General features: G+C 41.4%; 2 protein-coding genes across 15 annotated transcripts in view; one reads left to right on the top strand and one right to left on the bottom strand.

The window, feature by feature from the left end:
• The window catches only part of osp (myosin phosphatase Rho interacting protein outspread), a 600,580-nt gene that overhangs the window by 349,562 nt on the left and 225,675 nt on the right, over positions 1 to 25,343 (top strand). For 13 of the 14 annotated variants that reach the window (XM_076182079.1, XM_076182083.1, XM_076182085.1 and 10 more), the window contains one exon: positions 7,923 to 8,066. The exons of the other annotated variant lie outside the window; for it this stretch is intronic. In XM_076182079.1, coding sequence (XP_076038194.1) covers positions 7,923 to 8,066 — 144 coding nt within the window. The remainder of the gene's footprint in view (positions 1 to 7,922; positions 8,067 to 25,343) is intronic. 14 annotated transcript variants of the gene reach the window in all.
• LOC143023539 (uncharacterized) overlaps positions 1 to 25,343 on the bottom strand; it is a 279,586-nt gene that overhangs the window by 126,613 nt on the left and 127,630 nt on the right. The gene's annotated exons all lie outside the window — the stretch shown is intronic.

Consider the following 25,343-nt stretch of genomic DNA (forward strand, 5'->3'; position numbering starts at 1 on the left):
AAGGGAGGCCTTTTGGATAGATTTAAATGAGTACGTTTGCTGGAGAGAGGGAAGAGTGCCGGAGGACTGGAGGAGTGCCTGTATAGTTCCACTTTACAAGGGAAAAGGGGACAAGTGTGAATGTAGTAGTTTCAGAGGGATTAGCTTGTTGAGTGTAGTTGGGAAGGCTTATGGGAGGATTTTGATTGAGAGAATTAGGAGAGGAACAGGGAGTAATTGGTGAGGAACAGTGTGGATTTAGGACGGGTAGAGGTTGTGTAGATCAGATCTTTGTGGTAAGACAAATATGTGAGAAAGCTATAGGAAAGGGGAAGAATGGTTTTTGGGCCTTTATGGATCTGGAAAAGGCTTATGATAGGGTAGACAGAAAGGCACTGTGGGAGGTTATGCAGATATACAGGATAGGAGGAAAGCTTCTGGGAGCTGTCAAGAGTTTTTATGAGAGTAGTAGAGCTTGTGTCAGGATTAGAAATGGAGAGAGTGAGTGGTTTGAGGTAAAGGTGGAACTTCGTCAAGGATGCGTTATGTCGCCCTGGCTGTTCAACTTATACATGGATGGGATAGTGGGAGAGGTAAATGCAAGGGTAGTGGGTCAGGGATTGGAGATGGTTAAAGAAAATGGAGAAAAGTGGGAGGTGAGCCAGCTGTTGTTTGCAGACGACACTGCGCTTGTGGCAGGATCGGAGGAGGGATTGAGGAAGTTGGTGACAGAGTTTGGGAGAGTATGTGATAGAAGAAAGCTGAAGATAAATGTAGGTAAAAGTAAGTGTGATGAGATGTACAAGGGGTGAAAGTGGCAGTAGTCTGGAAGTGAGGATTAAGAGAGAGCGACTGGAGGAAGTGGATAGTTTTAGATACTTGGGTACAAATGTGGCAGGAAAAGGTGGAGTGAAGGTGGAGGTAGAATGTAGACTGAGAGAAGCAAATAAATGCCTTGGTGGATTGAAGAGTGTACTGAGGAATAGACATTTGGGAATGGATGCTAAAAGGAGACTCCCATAAGCCTTCCCAACTACACTCAACAAGCTGATCCCTCTGAAACTACTACACTCACACTTGTCCTCATTTCCCTTGTAAAGTGGAAATATACAGGCACTCCTCCAGTCCTCCGGCATTCTACCCTCTCTTAAACAAACATTAAATAACCTCACCAGCCAGTCCACCATAACTGTACCTTCCTTCATCAGACATTCTGCATGGCATCCATCCAACCCAGGTGCCTTACCTGCTCTCATCATCTTAACAGCTGCTTTCACTTCATCCTTCCCTATTTTTCCTTCATTTTCCCTACTCATCACTCTCATTTTCTTAGCGCTTCCCACTGCAACTACCTTCCCTCCCTATCCTCCTTTACATTTATCAACTTCCTAAAATACTCTGCCCACCTTCCCCTTACTGCCTTTTCTTACCTTTTCTTGTCTACTTGATTCGCCTCCTCTTCCTCTGGAAATGGACTCAAAAATGGGAAGTGAACTTCAATATCAAGAAATGTAGTATAATGGAGTTTGGAAAAAGTAAAAACAGAATATCAAAGAAATTATAAAATTGATGAAGTCAAAAAAGTGAATTCTGAAAGAGACCTTGGAGTAATAATCAGCAAAGACGTGACACTAGACAAATGTATCAATAAAATAGTAGAAACCTTCAACCTATTAAGGTTAATGAAAGTGGCATTTAACTACTTGGATGGGGAAATGATTAAGAAAATATTAGCTACATTAATAAGACCAAAACTGGAGTGTGTAGCAACTCTATGGACACCCAGTACTAAAAAGAATATAAAGAAATTAGAATACAAAGAGCAACAACAAAGTTGGCACCAACTCTTTCCAAATTAACATGCGAACAAATTGGAATTACCAACTCTGGAATGTGCATACATATACCAAGGCTTTTTCCCCCTTACAAGGGAGGTAGCCAAAAAGGGAAAGGCATAAAATCATTCCCACCCATTCCATCCCTAAATACACTCCATACCCCTTCACCTTCCCTCTTATCTTAGCACCTCCTGGATGATGGGTCATCCCTGCACCTTGTCCACTGCCCTGGGTCAGCAGTGTCGCAAGACACAGCACATCCACAGCAAGGCTGCTTCATTAAATCGGCGACCCCCCCTCTCCGTCCCCCCATGCATAAAATGAGAAGACGGGGAGAAATCCCTTTGGGCTGCGTCAAATTTTGCTCACACATACTACCTCACCCCCCATCCCCCCACCCATTCCACCTCATGCATCACATCATCCATATACAACCACTCCCCATTCACCCCTGTCTTCTGTCCTCTCCCATCCTTCCTCAACAAACATTCCCCTCTTCCCCAAAGCCCCCTTCACCCCATCCATCCATCTCATCCTAGGACGTCCCCTCATGTTCACTCCTCCACATCTGCCTTCCATACCTCTTTTACTAGTCTTTCTTCAATCATTCTTTCCATGTGTCCAAACCATCCTCATACTCATTCATGAACCCTATCTCCCAACTCCCTTTCCACCCCCATTCTCCTCCTCACTTCCTCACCTCCTCATTTCTTACTCTATCTAGCCTAGTAACCCCCATCATACATCTCAGACACCTCATCTCAAACACATTCAAACTCCTTCTCTCTTCTTCTCTTATGTTCCATGTTTCTGCCCCATACAGTGCTGTTGGCACAATCACTCCTTCATACAGTCTCATCTTAGCATCCATTCCCAAATGTCTATTCCTCATTACACTTTTTAATCCACCAAGGCATTTACTCGCTTCTCTCAATCTACATTCTGCCTTCTCCTTCACTCCACCTTTTCCTGCCACATTTGCACCCAAGTATCTAAAACTATCCACTTCCTCCAGTCGCCCTCCCTTAATGCTCACTTCCAGTCTACTGCCACTTTCACCCCTTGTACATCTTATCACCTTACTTTTACCCACATTTATCTTCAGATTTCTTCTATCACACACTCTCCCAAATTCTGTCACTAACTTCCTCAATCCCTCCTCCGATCCTGCCACAAGCGCAGTGTCGTCTGGAAACAACAGCTGGCTCACCTCCCACTTTTCTCCATTTTCTTTAACCATCTCCAATCCCTGACCCACTACCCTTGCATTTACCTCTCCCACTATCCCATCCATGTATAAGTTGAACAGCCAGGGTGACATAACGCATCCTTGACGAAGTCCCACCTTTACCTCAAACCACTCACTTTCTCAATTTCTAATCCTGACACAAGCTCTACTACTCTCATAAAAACTCTTGACAGCTCCTAGAAGCTTTCCTCCTATCCCATATATCCACATAACCTCCCACAGTGCCTTTCTGTCTACCCTATCATAAGCCTTTTCCAGATCCATAAAGGCCCAAAAAACATCCTTCATCCTTCCCCTTTCCTATAGCTTTCTCACATATCTCTCTTACCACAAAAATCTGATCTACACAACCTCTACCTGTCCTAAATCCACACTGTTCCTCACCAATTAGTCCCTCTGTTCCTCTCCTAATACTCTCAATCAAAATCCTCCCATAAGCCTTCCCAACTACACTTAACAAGCTAATCCCTCTGAAACTACTACATTCTCAATTGTCCCCCTTTCCCTTGTAAAGTGGAACTATGCAAGCACTCCTCCAGTCCTCCGGCACTCTACCTTCTCTCCAGCAAACATTAAATAACCTCACCAACCAGTCCACCATCACTGTACCTCCTTTTTTAAGACATTCTGCATGGCATCCATCCAACCCAGGTGCCTTACCTGCTTTCATCATCTTAACTGCTGCCTTCACTTCATCCTTCCTTATTTCTCCTCCATTTTCCTCACTCATAACGGTCATTTTCTTAGCATTTCCCACTGCAGCTATCTTTCCCTCCCTATCCTCCTTCACATTTAGCAACTCCCTAAAATATTCTGCCCATCTTCCCCTTACTGCCTTCTCTTCCATTATCATCTCTCCATCTGCACCTTTTACCCTTTCTTCTCTACTTGATTTGCCTCCTCTTCCTATCTTAATTTCTTTCCAAAACATCTTTTTATTACTTTCAAAATTTTCTGTCATACTCTTACCCCATTTTACATCTGCTCTCCTCTTTGCCTCCTTTACCTTTTTCTTTACTTCTCTTTTCTTTTCTTTGTAAGTCTCATATGACTCCCTCGTCCTATTTTGTAACCAATCTGTGTAAGCACGCTTCTTCTCTTCTACAACCTTCTTCATTTCCTCATCCCACCATTCACTACCCTTCCTTCTATTTCCTCCTGTCCTTCTTGTTCCACACACCATCTTTGCACACTTTGTGACTCCCTCCTTGAACCATCCCCATTCCTCCTCCACACCTACCTCTAATCTATCCTTCACTCCCTCCCACTCCTCCTTCAGCTTCTTCTTGTACTCCTTCTCCTTTTCCTCTTCATTTAAAGAGTTGACTCTAAGCACCTCCCTACTTTTTGTCCCTTTCCTCTTTCTCCATCTGTCCTCCACTCTCAACTTACCTTCCACCAGAAAATGATCTGATATTCCCCCACCCTCTCCCCTTAGCACATGTACATCCTTAACTCTTCCTATCATAACAAACTCGGTATAAAGAACAGGAAGCCGGACTTCGTAACCACACACTATCATAACTTTAATAAAGCGCTTACATAGCGGCTTACGACACAAAGGCTTAAAATTTTAATGTTGAAACCGACTACTAAAGTTAAATTTAAATATTTCAATTAAATTCTCAAATTCAGAGATAATAAACTAGATCCAAGAATTCAAATTATGTCAGAGAATTACGATCTATTGTAATTATGATTTTTTTTTTTCAAGAATGTCGGAGAACTTACCTGGTTGAGTTCTCTGACATAATGTCTGAACTTGTAGTGTATTGTTGAGGCTTTGAGAGAACTGTAAAAATTCCTTTGCCGAGGTTTCTAAGCGAAGTGTCTGGTAGCAGCGCTGAAGGTTATCTGACGTTCAGTTAACGAAACGTAGTCTCGTTCGGCTGGGATTCTTACAAGCTCATAAAAAGGTTCGAAACCACGGGACAACTAATACTTTAAGTAAGTTCTCAAAGTTCCTGATTTGTTAATCAAAATTACAACATAGGTTTAATAAAAATAAAGAGGGAGGGGAGTTTACTAGTAAATTAAAATTACGATAGTGTGGTACGAAGTTTCAGGAAAGGTTCTCGATTTGAAATTAAACAAGCTTTCGGTAAATTGCTGTAGCTCAAGGTAATCAATGCAATTCCCGTAACAACAATTACTACAGGATTTAGCTTTTTTTTTTTTCCCCTTTCTTTTCTTTTCTTCTATTGTACTTGTAAGGGATAGTCTTTAGTTGGTTGGATTTTCTTTGTCCCCTCCTTTGTATATTGGTACAATATTTGCATTTTTCCAATATTGTACTTTTCCTACTTTGAGTAAGAAATCGATCGTCTTGTGTATCTTTTTGCCATTAGTTCATCTATACATTCTTTCAATATCCAATTTGCAATTCCATCCCGCCCTTGTGACTTTCTGACACCAAGGTTTTTATTTGGTCCCATATTTCTTTCTGTGACACCATTATTTCTTTCATTGGGGGATCTTTCTGTCCTTCTTCCCAATTTTGTGAGCTTTCAATTGTGAATACAAATTTAGAATATTTTATAATAAATTCAGCCATTTCTACATCATCTATGTATTCTTTATTTCCTTTGTGCAGTTTCACTATTTCTTGTTTGTCTACTTTGTCATTTATATACTATCAGAATAGTTTAGGTTGGTCTTTGTATTTTTCTATTATGTCTTTTTCATAGTTTCTTTTTTCGTCCCTGCATATTCTTACATATTTTTTTTTTTTTTTTAGTGTGATGTATACTTGCCACTTTTTTTTTTTTTTTTTTCTCCTATCTTTTCCAGGCTTTGTTCCATCTATCTAGCTTCAGTAGACTTTTTGTTATACCAACACTTAATGTATGCAATTTTTTTTTTTTTTTCTTCTTAGGTACATATTTGGCTGTCCTTGTATTTTTCTTTTAATATGTTCCATTTCTCTTCCATCTTTGTGTGTGTGTATTTACCTAATTACCTAGTTGTATTATACGGGAAGGGAGCTATGCTCGTGGTGACCTATCTTTGTATCTTTCAGTATCAAATTTTTTCTTAAAATCTTGAATAGTGTTTGCACATACTGTTTCTTTGTCTAATTTGTTCCAGGTATCTATCACTCTATGTGGGAAGCTATTTTTTTTTTTAGATCTCTTCTGTAATTATCTTTTTTGAGTTTCTTTTTGTGTTCTCTTGTTTTTCCATTGTCCCATTTCAATAAATCATTCTTATCTAAAATTTCCATTCCTTTCATAATTCTATAGATAGGTCTCTTTCCCTTCTTTGTTCCAGAGTTGGTAATTCTAATTTGGATAGTCTTGTTCATATGTCATTTTGGAAAGAGTTGGGCTAGTTTTGTTGTTCTCTTTGTATTCTTTCTAATTTTTTTATATTCCTTTTTGGTACTGGGTATCCATAATGTTGCTGTATACTCAAGTTTTGGTCTTGTTAGTGTAGTTATTTTTTTTTTTTTATCATCTCATTCAAATAGACAAATGCCACTTTTATTGACCTCAATAAATTGGAAGAGAGCTATGCTCGTAGTGACCCATGTTTGTATCTTTCAGCATCTAATTTGTTCTTAAATTCTTGTATATTTTTTTAACACACTGTTGCCTCATCCAATTTGTTCCAGATATCTACCACTCTGTGTGGGAAACTATTCTTTTTCAGATCTCCTATATAACTATCTGTTATGAGTTTTTCATGTCCTGACCATTTGGATGTGAGCCATAGCAATAAAATATCCCAATAAAGAAGAGTTGAATGTTTTAAATAAATGGACACTATGCTATTATGATCTAATATTAGCCCATTGGCATGGCCCTGGAAAACCTCCATTTTTCATGAAAGTAGCAGTTGCCGACAAGACTGTCGAGTTAAACACCATATGAGGACGAAGCCTTTATTTCTACGATGTTTCACTTATTACAGCTTTTTCAGGTACTTGAAAAAGCTGTAATAAGCGAAACGTCGTACAAATAAAGGCTCCATCCTCATATGGTGTTTAACTCGTCAAACCTCCATTGTTGACACATGTAATAATGACCTGCACATGGCAATCTGTTGTAAGGCCAGCAAGTGTGTATATATTTTATTGTGGTAATCAGAAAGGGTACTGTTAATAGGTCCTGTCTCTTATTCTCCAATTATCGTGCCTCATTTTGATTTGTTTATTGTATATATTGTCCAAGCTTGTACCTTATCATGTTCTATAGCATTTTAGTGTATACATCTGTGATGAAAACTATTTCTTCATGTGCTTAAGACATATGGTCTTTTTAAGCTTGTACCCATGGCCTCATAGTGCCCTCTTATTCTATATATCAATAGATCTTCTCTGTCAACTTCACTGATCTTCATATTGCAATCAGATCCACTGTTTTTCTTTTATACTTTAATGATGGCAGGGTGCTTCATTTCATTCCTCATATGACTTGTATGGAAGGATGAAAATCCTGTTTATTGCTGCTCTTTGTATTCTCTCAATTTTTCACTTTGGGGACCATACAACTGCTGCATATTATGATCTAGGATGGATTAGATACCGGGTATATATTATCTTTTATTTTATTTTATTTTTTTTCATAATCTCTTCATTCATGTCTTCATGTAGTGAAGGGCCACCTTTATTTTCTTCAGAAAACCATAAGTCTCCACCCACAATCTTACTGGTACATTTGTCAGATGATAGATTAACCCTAATAAACACTCCCAGGTAATGGAAAAGGAGTGAAAATGTCTCAGTTTTATTTCTAACCACCTTTTATTGTTGGTAATGACATGCAAGTTAGAAAAAAAAATTAAGTGGTACAAGTTTACAATTTTTTCCTATTAACTACATTTATTTTAAATATATTGAAACAATTTGTAAACAGGTTGAGGAGTTGAGCCAAACCCTAAGAACTACATTGGATGAATTAGAATCAACAAAATGTAAATTACTCCAAGGCATTGAAGAAAATGAAAGTCTATGCAGTCGAGTAAGAGAGCTTGAAAGACAAGTTAATAGTCCTGATAAGGCAAGTATAATGTAAAAAGTTGAAAATTACAGATTTTTTCATGCACATACTTAACTCTTTTATGTCCATTTAGACAAATTCACAACTTCAAGATCTTGTTCAGGCAATATTAATTACTTTAAAGTAATATTTTGATATTACTTATGCACTCATGTAGTCATGTTTAACAAGGTAGAGTGCTGTATATACTTCATGTGTTCTGTTTTATGACACTATTTTCCTCAACACATAGCAAAATGCATTAAACTTTTGTACACTGACCACTTCAATGTAGTTGTCCTTTTATGTTTTGGAAAGGTGTACATTTTTACTTTCAGTCCTTTTGATTGTAATTATATATTTTTTCTTTTATGTACAGTACTTGAAACACCTGTTGATAATAAAACCATTGATACTGATACTGTCACGTACTGGTAACTATTTATAGCCTAGCGCAGGTCTCCATAGTCAAAATATGTAGAATAAATATAACTTTAAGTGTTAAAAAGTGTTCCCTTCACAAAGTATGCTAAATAAATGTATAAAGATAGAAATAGTAGTGAAAAAGGAAATAGTGAACTTACGATTGCATTAGTGAAGTTTTGATCAGTCCATACAGTGTACAGTATTACAGTATCCTCAGTATGGCATATACAGTATAATATCCTGATAGTGCAGTACTGTACATATACCAAGGCTTTTTCCCCCTTACAAGGGAGGTAGCCAAAAAGGAAAAGGCATAAAATCATTTCCACCCATTCCATCCCTGAATACACTCCACACCCCTCCACCCTCCCTCTTATCTTAGCACCTGGACGACAGGTCATCCCTGCACCTTGTCCACTGCCCTGGGTCAGAAGCAGTGTCGCAAGACACAGCACATCCACAGCAAGGCCGCTTCATTAAATCGGCGACCCCCCCCTCTCCGTCCCCCCATGCATAAAAGGAGAGGACGGGGAGAAATCCCTTCGGGCTGCGTCAAATTTTGCTCACACATACTACCTCACCCTCCATTCCCCCACCCATTCCACCTCATGCATCACAACATCATCCATATACAACCATTCTCCATTCACCCCTGTCTTCTGTCCTCTCCCATCCTTCCTCAACAGACATTCCCCTCTTCCCCAAAGCCCCTTCACCCCATCCATCCACCTCATCCTAGGACGTCCTCTCATGTTCACTCCCCCCACATCTGCCTTCCATACCTCTTTTACTAGTCTTTCTTTACTCATTCTTTCCATGTGTCCAAACCATCCTAATACTCTTTCATCAACCCTATCTCCCAACTCCCTTTCCACCCCCGTTCTTCTCCTCACCTCCTCATTTCTCATTCTATCTAGCCTAGTAACCCTCATCATACTTCTCAGACACCTCATCTCAAACACATTCAAACTCCTTCTCTCTTCCTCTCTTATGTTCCATGTTTCTGCCCCATACAGTGCTGTTGGCACAATCACTCCTTCATACAATCCCCTCTTAGCATCCATTCCCAAATGTCTATTCCTCATTACACTCTTCAATCCACCAAGGCATTTATTCGCTTCTCTCAATCTACATTCTACCTCCACCTTCACTCCACCTTTTCCTGCCACATTTGCACCCAAGTATCTAAAACTATCAACTTCATCCAGTAGCTCTCCCTTAACCTCTTCAGTACGGGCCAAAATCTCGCGGGCAGCATTATCTACCAGACGTACGATGTGTTGTAATAATACTCACATCATAAAATATAGTCGCCGCTTATATTGATTGTTCTCTCATTCAGCCGTGAATTTTGATCACCATAGAAAATGTGATGAAGACAGTTTAGAGAGTAAGTCATTACGCAGGGGCAACTACAATAAATATAATCAAGACGCCAATATGGCAGCCTTGCATATCCACTTGCTCCTCATGCCGCCTATGTATGCGGCACCGTATGGAAGGGGTTAATGCTCACTTCTAGACTACTGCCACTTTCACCCCTTGTACATCTCATCACCTTACTTTTACCCACATTTATTTTTAGCTTTCTTCTATCACATACTCTCCCAAACTCTGTCACCAACTTCCTCAGTCCCTCTTCTGATCCTGCCACAAGCGCATTGTCATCAGCAAACAACAGGTGGCTCACCTCCCACTTTTCTCCATTTTCTTTAACCATCTCCAATCCCTGACCCACTACCCTTGCATTTACCTCTCACACTACCCCATCCATGTATAAGTTGAACAGCCAGGGCGACGTAACGCATCCTAGACGAAGTCCCACCTTTACCTCGAACCACTCACTCTCTCCATTTCTAATCCTGACACAAGCTCTACTATCATAAAAACTCTTGACAGCTCCTAGAAGCTTTCCTCCTATCCCATATATCTGCATAACCTCCCACAGTGCCTTTCTGTCTACCCTATCGTAAGCCTTTTCCAGATCCATAAAATCCCAAAAAAACATCCTTCCCCTTTCCTATAGCTTTCTCACATATCTCTCTTACCAGAAAGATCTGATCTACACAACCTCTACCTGTCCTAAATCCACACTGTTCCTCACCAATTACTCCCTCTCTTCCTCTTCTAATCCTCTCAATCAAGATCCTCCCATAAGCCTTCCCAACTACACTTAACAAGCTAATCCCTCTGAAACTACTACATTCACACTTGTCCCCCTTTCCCTTGTAAAGTGGAACTATACAGGCACTCCTCCAGTCGTCCGGCACTCTACCCTCTCTCCAGCAAACATTAAATAACCTCAGCAGCCAGGCCACCATCACTGTACCTCCCTTTTTAAGACATTCCGCATGGCATCCATCCAGACCAGGTGCCTTACCTGCTATCATCATCTTAACAACTGCCTTCACTTCATCCTTCCTTATTTCTCCTCCATTTTCCATACTCATCACGGTCATTTTCTTAGCATTTCCCACTGCAACTAGCTTTCCCTCCCTATCCTCCTTCACATATAGCAACTCCCTAAAATATTCTGCCCATCTTCCCCTTACTGCCTTCTCTTCCATTATCATCTCTCCATCTGCAACTTTTACCTTTTCTTCTCTACTTGATTTGCCTCCACCTTCTCTCTTAATTTCTTTCCAAAACATCTTTTTATTACTTTCAAAATTTTCTGTCATACTCTTACCCATTTCACATTTGCTCTCCTCTTTGCCTCCTTTACCTTTTTCCTTTACTTCTCTTTTCTTTTCTTTGTACCTCTCATATGACTCCCCCGTCCTATTTTGTAACCAATCTGTGAAAGCTCGCTTCTTCTCTTCTACAACCTTCTTTGTTTCCTCATCCCACCATTCACTACCCTTCCTTCTATTTCCTCCTGTCCTTCTTGTTCCACGCACCATCTTTGCACACATTGTGACTCCCTCCTTGAACCATCCCCATTCCTCCTCCACACCTAGCTCTACTCTATTCTTCACTCCCTCCCACTCCTCCTTCAGCTTCTTTTTTTACTCCTCCTCCTTTTCCTTTTCCTTTAAAGAGTTCACTTTAAGAACCTCTCTACCTTTTGTCCCTTTCCTCTTTCTCCATCTATCCTCCACACTCAACTTACCCTCCACCAAAAAATGATCTGATATTCCCCCACCCTCTCCCCTTAGCACATGTACATCCTTAACTCTTCCTATCATAATCCTATTTACCACTACATAATCCATCAACGCTCTATCTACCACCCTTCCATCCACCACCCTCTCCCATGTGTACTTATGCTTGACTTTCTTCCGAAACACTGTATTTGCTATCATCAACTCTCTAGACACATTTCCACCATCAACTCTCCACTACGATTCTTTCCTGGAACTCCACATTTCCCAACCACTTCATCAATTGGACCATTTCCTACCCTAGCATTAAGGTCTCACAGTACTATTACATTGACATTTCTCCCTAAATCCTCTATGCACTCATTTAAATCTATCTCCCTTTCTTCTACACTCTTCTCACTGCCAGGCCCATATGCACTTACAAAGACCTACATCTCCTTTCCCAGTTTCACCTTCATCCACATTATCCTTGAGGAAACCTCCTTCCACTCCACTACACGTTTACCTATCTCTTCACTTACTAGTATAGCCACCCCTTCCCTCCCTCACCCTCTCTTCACTCCTGATAACCTCCCACTTACTTTCACCCTTCCCTTTCAACTTAGTTTCACTCAAAGTCAACACCTCCATCTTTCTTCTCACAAACATACTACCTATCTCTTCCCTTTTACTCTCATCTGTACCACATCCATGCACATTAAAAGACCCAAACCTTAGGGTGCTGGTCAGAAAACTCCCAGACCCTCTTATGCCTTTACTTTTTCGTTTAGGAATGTCCCCTGTGGGGCTACAAGGAGAGGGGTGCCTAGTCCCAATCCCCGTCCCTTTCTTCTTGCTTCTTATGATCCAAGTGGAATTACTTGGTGGCAGTATTCTTTTCCCCCACCATAGGGAATTCCCCCACCACAGAAAATGAATACTCACAGAAATGGTACAGGACAGCAGCAAGGGGTTGGGGGACAGCATAATGGAGGGACAGTCGTAGTATAAAAGTGTCATCATTTCTCTATGAACAGAGTTTTCCTCTATCATAGACAAAATGATGTGTGGCTCTGGTCCATAGGGTGCCCCATATAGACCCTAAAGTATCAACTGCATGCTACTTTGCCACAATAACAAGCAGCCAATACCCCAGACGGGTATAGTGCAGTATACTGCATTATTATTGCTCACAATTTTGGTAGGCCAGTTTGACATCAGTTATAGGTAAAATGCTTGAATCAATAATAGTAAATAGACTCTGAGAACACATCATAAGACATAATTTAATTCGTGACACACAGCATGGTTTCTCCAAGGGTAAGTCATGTGTGACTAATCTTCTGTCCTTTTACACTAAAGTATATAAGGCATCAGATAACAATGATAATTACAATGTTATTTACCTTGACTTTAGCAAAGTGTTCAACAAGGTGCCACACCAGAGACTACAAAATAAAATCAAAGCCCGTGCCATAGGAGAAAAAGTGTTAGAATGGATTAGAGCTTGGATTGGTAACAGAAAACAGCAGGTCACCAAAAATGGAGTAAAATCTAGGTGAAGCAATGTTACCAGCGGGGTTCCCCAGGGCTCTGTTTTGGGTCCCTTGTTGTTCATTATGTACATAAACGACTTAGACAATGGGATAAATAGTAGTGTTAGTAAGTTTGCGGATGACACTAAAATAGTATGCTTAATTAGGTCAGGAGACGATGCAGAGATTCTGCAGTATGATCTTAACATTGTTCACATGGTTGGTAAGATGGCAAATGAACTTCAATATCTCTAAGTGTAGCATGTTAAATGTAGGGCTACAGAACCCTGAAAATAGATACAGCTTATATAACACGCTTTTAGAGAAAACTGAGTGCAAGAGAGACTTGGTAGTTCTAGTGAGTCCGGACCTTAAAACCAGGAAACAGTGCATTAGCACCAGGAATAAAGCTAACAGAGCATTAGGTGTCATTGCTAGGACAGTAATGAATAGAAGTGCAAAGGTAATTATCAAACTCTATCTAGCAGTAGTTAGACCCATCCTTGACTATGAGGTACAGTTTTGGTCTCCTTCCTACAGAATGGACATTAATTCATTAGAATCAGTACAGAGAAGAATGACCGAAATGATACATGGACTCAGAAATTTGCCTTACCTAGAGAGGCTTAGGCACCTTAACCTCTGCAGAACGGACCAAAATCTCGCGGGCAGCATTAGCTGCCAGATGTACGATGTGTCGTAATAATACTCTCATAAAATATAGTCACTGCTTATATCGATTGTTCTCTCTTTCACCCGTGAATTTTGATCATAGAAAATGTGATGAAGACAGTTTAGAGAGTATGTCAGTATGCAGGGGCAACTACAATAAATATAATCAAGACGCCGAAATGGCAGCCTCGCGTATCCACTTGCTCCTCATGCCGCCTATGTATGCGGCACCGTATGGAAGGGGTTAACTTACACTCTCTGGAAAAATGCAGAGTGCAGGGTGATCAAATACCTGTAGAGGTGTTCAAGTGGATCAAAGGCCTTAACAAGGGTGATGCAAACAAGGTCATTATATTAAAACAACAGGGCAGGACTCGCAGTAATGGATTTAAACTGGACAAATTTAGATTTAAGAAGGAAATAGGCAAGAATTGGTTTACTAATAGCGTGGTCGACGAATGGAATAGACTTGGTAACCATGTGGTAAATGCTGAAACTATCAGGTTGTTTTAAGAAACGATTAGACAACTTTATTGATGGGGATGATAGGTGGTGATGGATAAGGAGCTGCCTAATGTAGGCCTTATGGTCTCTTGCAGTCTCCTTCATTCTTATGTTATATTATGAATTGAGAAGCCTGACCAGTTGGATGTGAGCCATAGCAATAAAATATCTCAATAAGGAGTTGAAAGTTTGAAATAAATGGACAGAAGAGCAAGGTTACCGACGCTATTGTGATTTAATATGAGCCCTTTGGCATGGCCTTGGAAAACCCCCATTGTTGACACATCTAGTGATGACCTGCGCATGGCAATTTGTCTTGGTGTTATTCTGTACATTATTAATGGAATATATTATACTCGCAACACAACTGTACAGTGTTAGGAATGGTTAGGGATTTGAGGGAAAGACAGTCAAAGAATGAAGTGGATGGACAGGGTTAAAAGGGCTTTGGGTGCAAAAGAAATGGCTATCAGTTAGGGAAGGAAGAGGGCAAGAGGTGTAAGTGCAGAGTGGTTCTGAATGGATGAGAAATTGTCTGCTCTGTAAATTCCTGTGTGGATGAGAGGAAAGGGTTGCCAGGTAATGAAGCAAAAGGGGTAAACCAGCTTCAGTTCTTGAGTCCTGCAATGGCTGAGCTGTGTCTAGTTGTATTGCCTCTGACCTGACCAATGGATGGGAGAGAAAGATGACATTTCATCCACAAGAGCAAAAATAGAATGATAATAATTGTTGCCTAGGGTTTTACTAGATGGAAAACCTACAGCCCTTCAACTTGCAGTGGACCTGAGACCTTCCCACAGAACTCGGTTGAAGATTTTTTTTTTTTCAATAGTTGAAAGTGTTAGGAAGGGAGTTGTAGCTGGTTGTCAGGTCTCCATGAGTGAAAAAGTGTAAGAAATGTAGTTGAAGTTGGTAGAGATCTTGGAGCCAGTCTGGAGACTGGATTGCTTAAGAGATGCACTTAATGGAGGTGAGGGGGGTTGATCTTGAAAATGGGCAGCTTTGCTATCCATCTAGCAGGACCACCACATGCAGGTACCTGTCATTGGTTCTAGCTAAGGTAAGACAAAAAAAATTAAAGCCACCACTGGTGCGAGGCCACAGTATGTACTACACACACACACTGCTCTTTCTGCCCAATTGTGCTCCACCTCACACAGCGACAAGACATGCTGCTCCGGCTCCGCTCTGCTCAACCCACTTCTCCATGTGTGCAGCTGCCATGGTACCCAAGCTGCCTTCAGCACCTAAGAAGTTGCTCAAGGCTCTGGATCTCCAAGCCAAGATGAAGATCATCCACCAAATGCAGCAGGATGCCAGTGTGTCCGCCTTGGCTAAGGAGCTGAAGTTGGCTTTGTTGACCATCAGCATTGTATGGATCAAGAGGGAGAGGTACGGGGGGTTAAGCAAGACTGCTGTGTTTGGTGACAGGCTCAAAGTCATCAGGACAAGAGACAGCCACATGGAAAATATGAAGACCATGCTGTGTGCATGGATTGAGGACAGGACTCGGTGCTATCAGCCTCGCAGCCAGGCTCTTATTTGTGACAAGGCAATGTCACTGTGGGAGAGTTTGGCTGAAGCGGACGAACCACAGCCATCCACCTCCGCAGTGACATTATCAACGCCAACAAAGGGCACAGTATTTTGAAGTAGTAGGGGGGGGCTTGCATGTAGCAAGGATGGGCTGGGCTGTGCCAGCCAGATGCAACCATACTGGAGAGGTCAGCCCTAAGCTGCCAGACAGAATCTGAGCCAATGGACTTTTGTTGATGACCCTGGCTTGTTTTTGACTATGGACTGGAATGCTCATAGGATTTGCCGTCCTCACCCTATGACAGTTGTTTTAGGATGAGTTTCTTGGGGTAGTGAATAGATAGGGGATACCCCACTCTTTTCCTTTGGGAATTCCCTTATACCTATCCTTCATATTTGCAACACTGCTCTCCTTTTCTCACCATCTTTCTCTAATACTTATTAAGGAAGGTTCTGGTATCTTGGTGCCTCCCAAGCTAAATGTCTGAACCCAGTCAAGTGGGGATGTATGCCACAAGGTCACTACTCCCTGAAAGAGCCAAAAGCTCACCAACTAGGGTATGCATGTTTGCAAGGTAGGTACTAGGCTGCTGGCTTCCTTTCTATCCAGTGCACATGCAGAGTGATTATGCCGGCCCCATTGTTGCATACATATACCAAATGCTTTTTCCCCCTTACAAGGGAGGTAGCCAAAAAAAAAAAAAAGGCATAAAAACCATTCCCACCCATTCCACCCATAATACACTCCACTCCCCTCCACCCTCTACCCTCCCTCTTATCTTGGCACCTCCTGGATGACAGGTCATCCCTGCATCTTGTCCACTGCCCTGGGTCAGAAGCAGTGACTCAAGACACAGCACATCCACAGCAAGGCCGCTTCATTAAATTGGCGACCCCGCCTCTCCGTCCCCTCATGCATAAAAGGAGAAGACGGGGAGAAATCCCTTTGGGCTGCATCAAATTTTTCTCATACTACCTCACCTCCCATCCCACCATCCATTTCACCTCGTGCATCACATCATCCATATACAACCATTTTCTATTCATCCCTGTCTTCAGTCCTCTCCCATCCTTCCTCAACAGACATTCCCCTTTTCCCTAAAGCCCCTTTCACCCCATCCATCCATCTCATCCTAGGTCTCCCCTTCATGTTCACTCCCTCCACATCTGCCTTCCATACCTCTTTTACAAGTCTTTCTTCACTCATTCTTTCCATGTGTCCAAACCATCCCAATACTCTTTCATCCACCCTATCTCCCAACTCCCTTACCACCCCCGTTCTCCTCCTTACCTCCTCATTTCTCACTCTATCCAGCCTAGTAACCCCTATTGTATTTCTTGGATACCTCATCTCAAACACATTCAAACTCCTCTCTTCTTCTCTTATGTTCCATGTTTCTGCCCCATACATTGCTGTTGGCACAATCACTCCTTCATACAATCTCCTCTTAGCATCCATTCCCAAATGTCTGTTTCTCATCACACTTTTTAATCCACCAAGGCATTTACTCCTCTCAATCTACATTCTACCTCCACCTCCACTCCTCCCTTTCCTGCCACATTAACACCCAAGTATCTAAAACTATCCACTTCCTCTGGTCGCTCTCCCTTATTGCTTACTTTAAGTCTGCTGCCACTTTCACCCCTTGTACATCTCATCACCTTACTTTTACCCACATTTATCTTTAACCACTTCCATACGGTGACGCCTACATAGGCGGCATGAGGAGAAAGTGGGTACTTGATGTTGCCGACGTCGCCATCTTGATTATATTGTAGTCGTACCTACGTAATTTTCATTCTCTCTAAACTGGCTTCATCAGTTTTCTATGGTTATCAAAATACACGGGTGAAAGAGAACGAATGATTGAGCACTGACTTTATTTTTTATAATGCGATTATTATGACGCAACATTGCATGTCAGGCAGCTAATGCTGCCAGACGTGCGATGTGCCCCGTAGTGAAGAGGTTAACTTTCTTCTTTTACACACTTTCCCAAACACTCACCAACTTCCTCAATCCCTCCTCTGATCCTGCTACAAGCACAGTGTCATCCTTAAACAACAGCTGGCTCACCTCCCACTTTTCTTCATTTTCTTTAACCATCTCCAATCCCTGACCCACCACCCTTGCATTTACCTCTTCCACCACCCCATCCATGTATAAGTTGAACAGCCAAGGCGGCATAACACATCCCTGATGCATAAGTCCCACCTTTACCTCGAACCACTCACTTTCTCCATTTCTAATCCAAATGCTCTACTACTCTCATAAAAACTCCTGACAGCTCCTAAAGGCTTTCCTCCTATCCCATATATCTGCAAAACCTTCCAAAATGCCTTCCTGTCTACCTTGTAAGCCTTTTCCAGATCTATAAAAGCCCAAAAAACATCCTTACCTTTTCCTATAGCATTCTCACATACCGGTATCTGTCTTACCAAAAAATTATCTGATATTCCTCCACTCTATCTGCCACCCTTCCACTTTCACCCTCTCCCATGTGTACTTATGCTTAACTTTCTTCCGAAACACTGTATTTGCTATCATTAACTCTCCACTACGATTCTTTCCTGGAACTCCATATTTCCGAACCACTCCATCAATTGGTTCATTTCCTACCCTAGCATTAAGGTCTCCCAATACTACTACATTGACATTCCTCCCTAATCCCTCTATGCACTCATTTAAATCTATCCAAAAAGCCTCCCTTTCTTCTACACTCTTCTCACTACCAGGCCCATATGCACTTACAAAACCCACATCTCCTTTCCTAGTTTCACCTTCATCCACATAACCTTGAAGAAACCCCCTTCCACTCCACTACATGTTTACCTATCTCTTCACTTACTAGTATAGCCACCCCTTCCCTCCCTCATCCTCTCTTCACTCCTGAGAACCTCCCAACTACACTCCCAAACTCACACTCGCCCTTCCCTCTCATCTTAGTTTCACTCAAAGCCAACACATCCACCTTTCTTCTCACATACTACCCATCCCTTCCATTTTACTCTCATCTGTACCACATCCACACACATTAAAAGACCCAAACCTTAGGGTGCTGGTTGGAAAACTCCTAGGCCCTCTTATGCCTTTACTCTTTTTTAGGAATGCCCCCTGTGGGGCTACAGGGAGAAGGATGCCTGTACCCAATCCCCGTCCCATTTTTCTCACCTCTTATGATCGAAGTGGGAACACTTGGTGGCAGCATTCTTTTCCCCCTACCACAGGGTAGGCAAAACAAGGAAATGAAATTCAGAGAAATGGTACAGGACAGCAACAAGGGGTTGGGGGACAGCCTAACAGAGGGACAGTAGCAGTATAATAAAAGTTTCATCATATCTCTGTGAGCAGAATCCTCATCTGTCACAGACAAAATTATGTGTGGCTCTGGTCCGTAGGGGCGCCTCATATAGACACTAAAGTATCAACTGCAAGCTACTTTGCCGTAACAACATGCAGCCAATACCCCAGATGGGGGGGGGGGCATTCTTAATGGGACAAAACTAAAGAGGAAAAATTTCCAGGTTGACAAAGTCTCTAACTCCTCTGCGTCCCTGCATGTGTAAATAGTAATTTCTAGAACTTTCCAACTCTGCAGAGACTTTTCTTTTATTGCTTGAGGCATCAGTCAACTGCGGTATCTTCTATGTATTCATCTCTCTTGATATATGGTGTGGCCCTATAAATATACACGATCATGGCGGCTGTTCAGACTATATATTCTAAACTTCCACCACTATCGTGTCGAGACGGGAGTCCCTTGAGCCACGGAGAACAAGGGAAGTCGTGGAAGATGCTGATGCAGCGGCCTGGCGGTACTTGTCCCTGTTCTTCCAAATCGTTGATACTGTTGATCTCGGGACACCTATTTCCGCTGCAATGGCAGAATGAGCCATGCCTGCCTCACACTTTCTTATAAGCTCAAGCTTATCTTTGAAAGGCCGGAAAGTGTGTTTCTTAGGGTTGGGGCCAGAGGTGGATTTGCGCAGCATGGTGGTGGAACAGTGGAGTGTGGCTTGCCTCGACGATGGCTGGGACGAGAGTGAGACAGTGGCGCATCGGGAGTGGCGGCAAATTCGACCGGGTGCGTGGCGCGCGAGATTTGAATGTCGAATTGTCGAGTCTGGCTGTCGAACCTTGAGGGTTGGGTATAAATTAGCTACTGTCGAATTTGCGATAATTCGAATTGCGAACAGTCGAATTGCGGTGACCCCCTGTATTTAAAATATGTCTCTTGATAAGAGTTATGTTGACTTACATGAAAAGTTCTGTAAATTTGAATCAATTAATGAGATCAGGGTTAAACTGACTGACAACTTTAAGGCTTGGCTAGTCTGGATTTCATTTCTTTCTAATCAGGATGCAGCTGCTGCCTGCTTGGATTACAATAATTCCAAAGGAAATTAATCTTTGGCCAAACTTGTTGCTAGAGCGCCATCTAACCTGGATGTCTTTTATCCAGAAAACTTAGTAGAGGATAAGAAGGAAATGTACAGAGGCCTCCCAATCCACTTAAGTGGCTTATTATCACTTTTGCAAAGGAGCGTGCTAATTTGTTTGAGTTTAGAAGTTTCTTGGAGTGTCACCTTGGCATTGGTAATTTGACTAACTCACAGGTAGATTTGGAAAAAATTCCTTCTTAATTCATGGAAAGTCTTATGAGCAAGCTGCCATGGTGATTAATTGGAGTCAGAAATCAGACATTAAGGAAGTTCAACCCCACTATACCTTTAGTTATGCCAAAGGGGTAATTTTTTATAGAGATCTCTATGACTTTGAGGAGGATGAAATTTTAGAAATGTGCCCAACTAATGTTTGGAAGGTTTTTAAAATCCCTCGTTCTTCTATGATTATCCTAACTTTTTCTGGTGAAGATCTGCCTCATTATGTAGAGATAGAAAAAGAGATTGTTTATGTGAAACAGTTTAAGCCTTGTCCCCTTCAGTGCTTTAACTACTATGGTCTTGGCCATCCTTCCTGCTGGTGTACAAGAGACAAACTGTGCTTTATATGTGCCTAGCCTGAACATGGGGATTGTTCCCGCCCAAGTGTTTGTATAAGTTGTAAAGGAGAGCATAATGCCAGGGATAAGAACTGCGTAATTTATAAGAAGGAATAGGAAGCATTACTAAAAGCCCATTCAGAACATCTTAGTGTTGGTCATGCTAAAAGACAACTAACTACTTCTAAAAGATACTGTGATGTTATTAAAACAAATAGTAATGAGGATCGGCAAATTGTAGAAGCCAGTAGAAATAAAAATGCTAATATGAATTCTTCTTTTAACACTGAACCCAAACCTTAGTGTTAAAGTGTCACTGTTAAATCGAATCATCTCCTCAGCTTGGAATTTCTAGTACATCTCAGCCCCCCTCTGTGGAGGTTTCCTCACCCACCATTTAGGGGGTGTCTCCTGCCCCATCTGGAGGGGCACCTAAGGTTTCCATTGCTGAAACCTCACAGACTTCTTTCAATGAAGCATCCTCTCAGGCAATCTCTCTTCCAGACTTGGGGAACTCCCCAGTAGAGGGATTATAGACTGGTGTACTTCACTCACTTGAGGTGCACAGAAGCAATGAAGATCAGCCAACTCTGGAACGCAAGCCTCAGTGTGAAAGAGTCACTACTAGATCTAATCATTCTTCTTCTTCACAACCTGGAATTTCTAGTACTCCTCAATCCTCCTCTGCGGAGGTTCTCTCATCCCATGTTGAGGGAATGTCTCCTGCCCCATCTGGAGGGGTACCTATGGTCTCCATTGCTGAAACTTCGCAGGGTTCCTTCAGTAAAGCCTCCTCTGAGACAATCTCTCTCCCAAACTTAGGGGGCTCCCCAGTAAAGGGATCGCTGACTAGTGTGCCTCACTCGGTTGAGGTGCACAGAAGCAAAGCTATGGAGTCTGAACCTGTGTGCAGTAAAAGACTCCACAGTCCACCCTCATCTCCAGCTTCTTCCCCATATCGTTATATGTAATCTCAGAAAGGAACTAATAATTCAGACTCTATATCAACATCTGTAGGACCATTGTCAGAGAGGAGGATGCCACCCTTGAAAACAAAGAAATTAGGTAAGAACCCATCGTGTAAATCCTCTCTCTCCCAACCTTCTCTTCCCAAGCCTGGAGAACCAAAAAAGAAAAGGAAAACTGTATAATGTGTGTAATTCAGTGGAATATTCAAGGTTGGACAAAGGTTGACATTCACCCATTACATGAATGAGGTCACATGCAATGTTAAACAGCGACTTAATATACTAAAGGTAGTGTCGCGCTTCAACTGGGGAGCAGATTGTATAGCTCTAATAAGGCTTTACCAAGCATTGTGCCTTAGCAAAATTGATTATGTATGTCAAATTTATGGATCGGCATATAAAACGTTATTAAAGAAGCTTGATGTAGTCCACAATATGGCTTTGCAAATTTGTTCAGGAGCTTATAGAACATCTCCAGTGGATAGCTTGTAAGTGGATACAGGAATTCCTCTACTATATATTTGCAGGGAGGAATTAAGCCTTCGATATTTATCTCATGTGTTATTATCAAAACAAAATCCAAACTTCGAATATAAAGCAGCCGGTAGACAGAGCTCCAAGAAAAGGTACTCCACTGAAACCTTTAGAAGTAAGATGTGAAGTTAGGACAGAGGAGGTAGGACTTGTTCCTGTTGCAATTGCTGAGGTTAAGCCTCCCAAATTCCCTCCTTGGAACTGATCTCCCACTGTAATTTGTCCTTTTAAAAACAAGAAAAATAGAACTGCTGTAGAGCTAAGGAATGAATTTTTAGAACACTCATCAGTACATGCTGATTCAGTTTTTATTTATACTAATGGATCAAAATCCCAAGATGGTGTTGGTTGTGCTGTTGTATCTGATAGCACGGTTTTAAAAAGGAAGTTGCCTAATTTTAGCTCAATTTTTACTGCTGAACTGCTGGCAGTCTACAATCCCCTGAAATTTGCTTTCAATTGTGTTTCATCTAATAACAATGTTGTTATTTTTACAGACTCGATGAGCATTCTATCCTCTCTAAATAAATTATTGCTGCTTCACTATTTAGTCCAAGAAATACAGGACTGGTCGATTCTTATTAACAGCCAGATGAAAATAAAAGTAAAATTTGCTGGGTTCCGTCCCATGTGGGTGTCACTGGAAATGAGCAGGCTGATGTTGTAGCCAAAGCTACAAGGTTAAGAATTGGCCATTCCTACATTACCCATAAATTTGTTATGGCAAGTTGAGCAGAAAGGCTGGCTCCCCAATGCCCCACTTGCCAAGCTGTTATTACAATTAAACACATTTTAATTCAGTGCCCTGCATACTCTAATAAGCACAGGACAAGCTTTTTAATAAATTTATCACTTAAAGAAGTTTTAGGAGAGGATGCTCATGTGGAGAATGTTTTAAAGTTTTTAAAAGACGTCAATTTGTTTTATGAAATTTAAAATTGTGTATATATTTACCTAGTTGTATTTTACGGGAAGGGGAGCTATGCTCCTGGTGTCCCGTCTTCATATCTCATTTTATCTAAACTATTTTTAAATTCATGTATTGTTTTTGCACACACCACTTTCTCATCTAACTTGTTCCAACTGTCTATTACTCTGTGAGGAAAGCTGTTCTTTTTCAGATCTCTTCTGTAGCTGTCTTTCTTGATTTTCTTTCCGTGTCCTCTTGTATTTCTATCATCTCATTTTATCAGATTCTCTCTATCAGTAGTTTCTATGCCTTTCATAATTCTGTAAATAACAATCAAATCTCCTCTCTTCTTTGCTCTAGTGTCTGTAGTTCAAATTTTGCTAGTCTCTCTTCATATGATAGTTTTGAGAGTGTTGGTGCCAATTTTTAATTGCGCTTTGTATTCTTTCAATTTTTTTTTATACATTTTTTTGTACTTGGTGACCACATCGTTGCAGCATATTCCAATCTTGGTCTTATCAGATGTGGTTGCTTGTGTATGTATCTTGTTTGATGTGTTTTTGTGAGTGCTTATTGCTTTTACTGTTGTACTTGATTCATTTATTTATTTGTATAAGATATGCGCTGAATGGCCTACCGGCTCCAGTGCTTGGCCTTCAAGCCAAAAATTTCATAAATCAGTCAATCGACCATCAGGGCCACCTTCGCGTGCCACCATGCACGCCACCACAACCACAGCCACCATAACCACAGCCACCATCACCACCACCACCTTCAAGGCAAGCAACGGCTGGTTTGCCAGATTCAAAGGGCACGCTGGTCTGCAGACACAGCTGCAGCCAAGGAGTATCCAGCCATGCTGCAGAAGGTGGTGCAGGAGAATGGCTATGACCTGCAGATTCATTCTCAGGACCTCACAAACAAAGACCTGATTGAACTGCACAGCCAGCAGCAGCAGCAGGGAGAGGAAGAGGAGACAGTGTCACCAGTCATCCCAGTCATGTAGCTGAGCAACCTTGGTGACATTGTTATCAAGGCCGCTGTACTGTGTGATGCAATCATGGGCAACTACATCGATGCTGATTGCAGCTTTCAGGCACGACAGGTTGTAAAGGGGGCTGTGGTTGTGTATGAAAATCTGATGAAAGAAAATAAAAAATAGTCACAGCAATCAAAGATCACCTCTTCCGTGCCATGGCCAGGCAAGCTGCCACAAAAGGTTGTGGTGGAGGAGCCTGTTCAGCCTGTGGAGGCTGTGGAGTCCAAGTTCTTGGAGCCACAAGTTATCTTAGAAGACATGGATGAAGAAAAGATGGATGATGTGGAGGTGATGTTGGAGGATGACTAAAATTTTCTGGTTTTTCCAAGTGCACATTGTTTATTTGTTAATAAAAGTTCCTGTTAGTCTAAAACCATTCATTAGTAATTTGTGGCACCTTCTACATTCTGAATACTTATATATACATAAAAATATGTGCTATAAAGTAGGTAAAACAAATGTTGCATATATGTGAAAGCCCCAGGCAAAAATTGAGGGGGGTTGACAGGGTCCATGAACACAACCCCCCTATTTACATGTGAAACCCACCTTGATATACAAATTTTTGCATTGCGACCGGTCAGCTGGGAACACAACTTGGTTGTATAGTGAGGTATTCCTGTATACTGAATGGGTCCCAGTGAACAGATTTACATTTATGAACCACAATTCACTTTAATTCTAAAGTACCAATATTTAGAAACTTGAGGAGGCATACATGCAGAAATTGAAATGTGGTACAGTGAAGGATTCGAACCTCTGCTAGCACATGACAAGTGATAGTGACTTAACCGATTGTGCCATCGGTTAAGTCACTATCACTTGTCACGCACTAGTGGAGGTTCGAGTCCTTGGCTGTACCACATTTCAATTTCTGCATGAATGACTCCTTGAGCTTCTCGATGTTGATGACTTAGAATTAGAATGAATTATGATATATATATATATATATATATATATATATATATATATATATATATGGAAGGGAAAAGGGCCTTTTGGTATATGCATCATTATCATCATATGAGAGGTACAAAGAAAAGAGAAGTAAAGCATAAGATAAAGGAAGCAAAGAGGAGAGCAGATGT

This window comes from Oratosquilla oratoria, unplaced genomic scaffold (genome assembly GCF_046742065.1).
Source record: "Oratosquilla oratoria isolate Oo_2021 unplaced genomic scaffold, ASM4674206v1 SCAFFOLD50, whole genome shotgun sequence".
NCBI lineage: Eukaryota > Metazoa > Arthropoda > Malacostraca > Stomatopoda > Squillidae > Oratosquilla > Oratosquilla oratoria.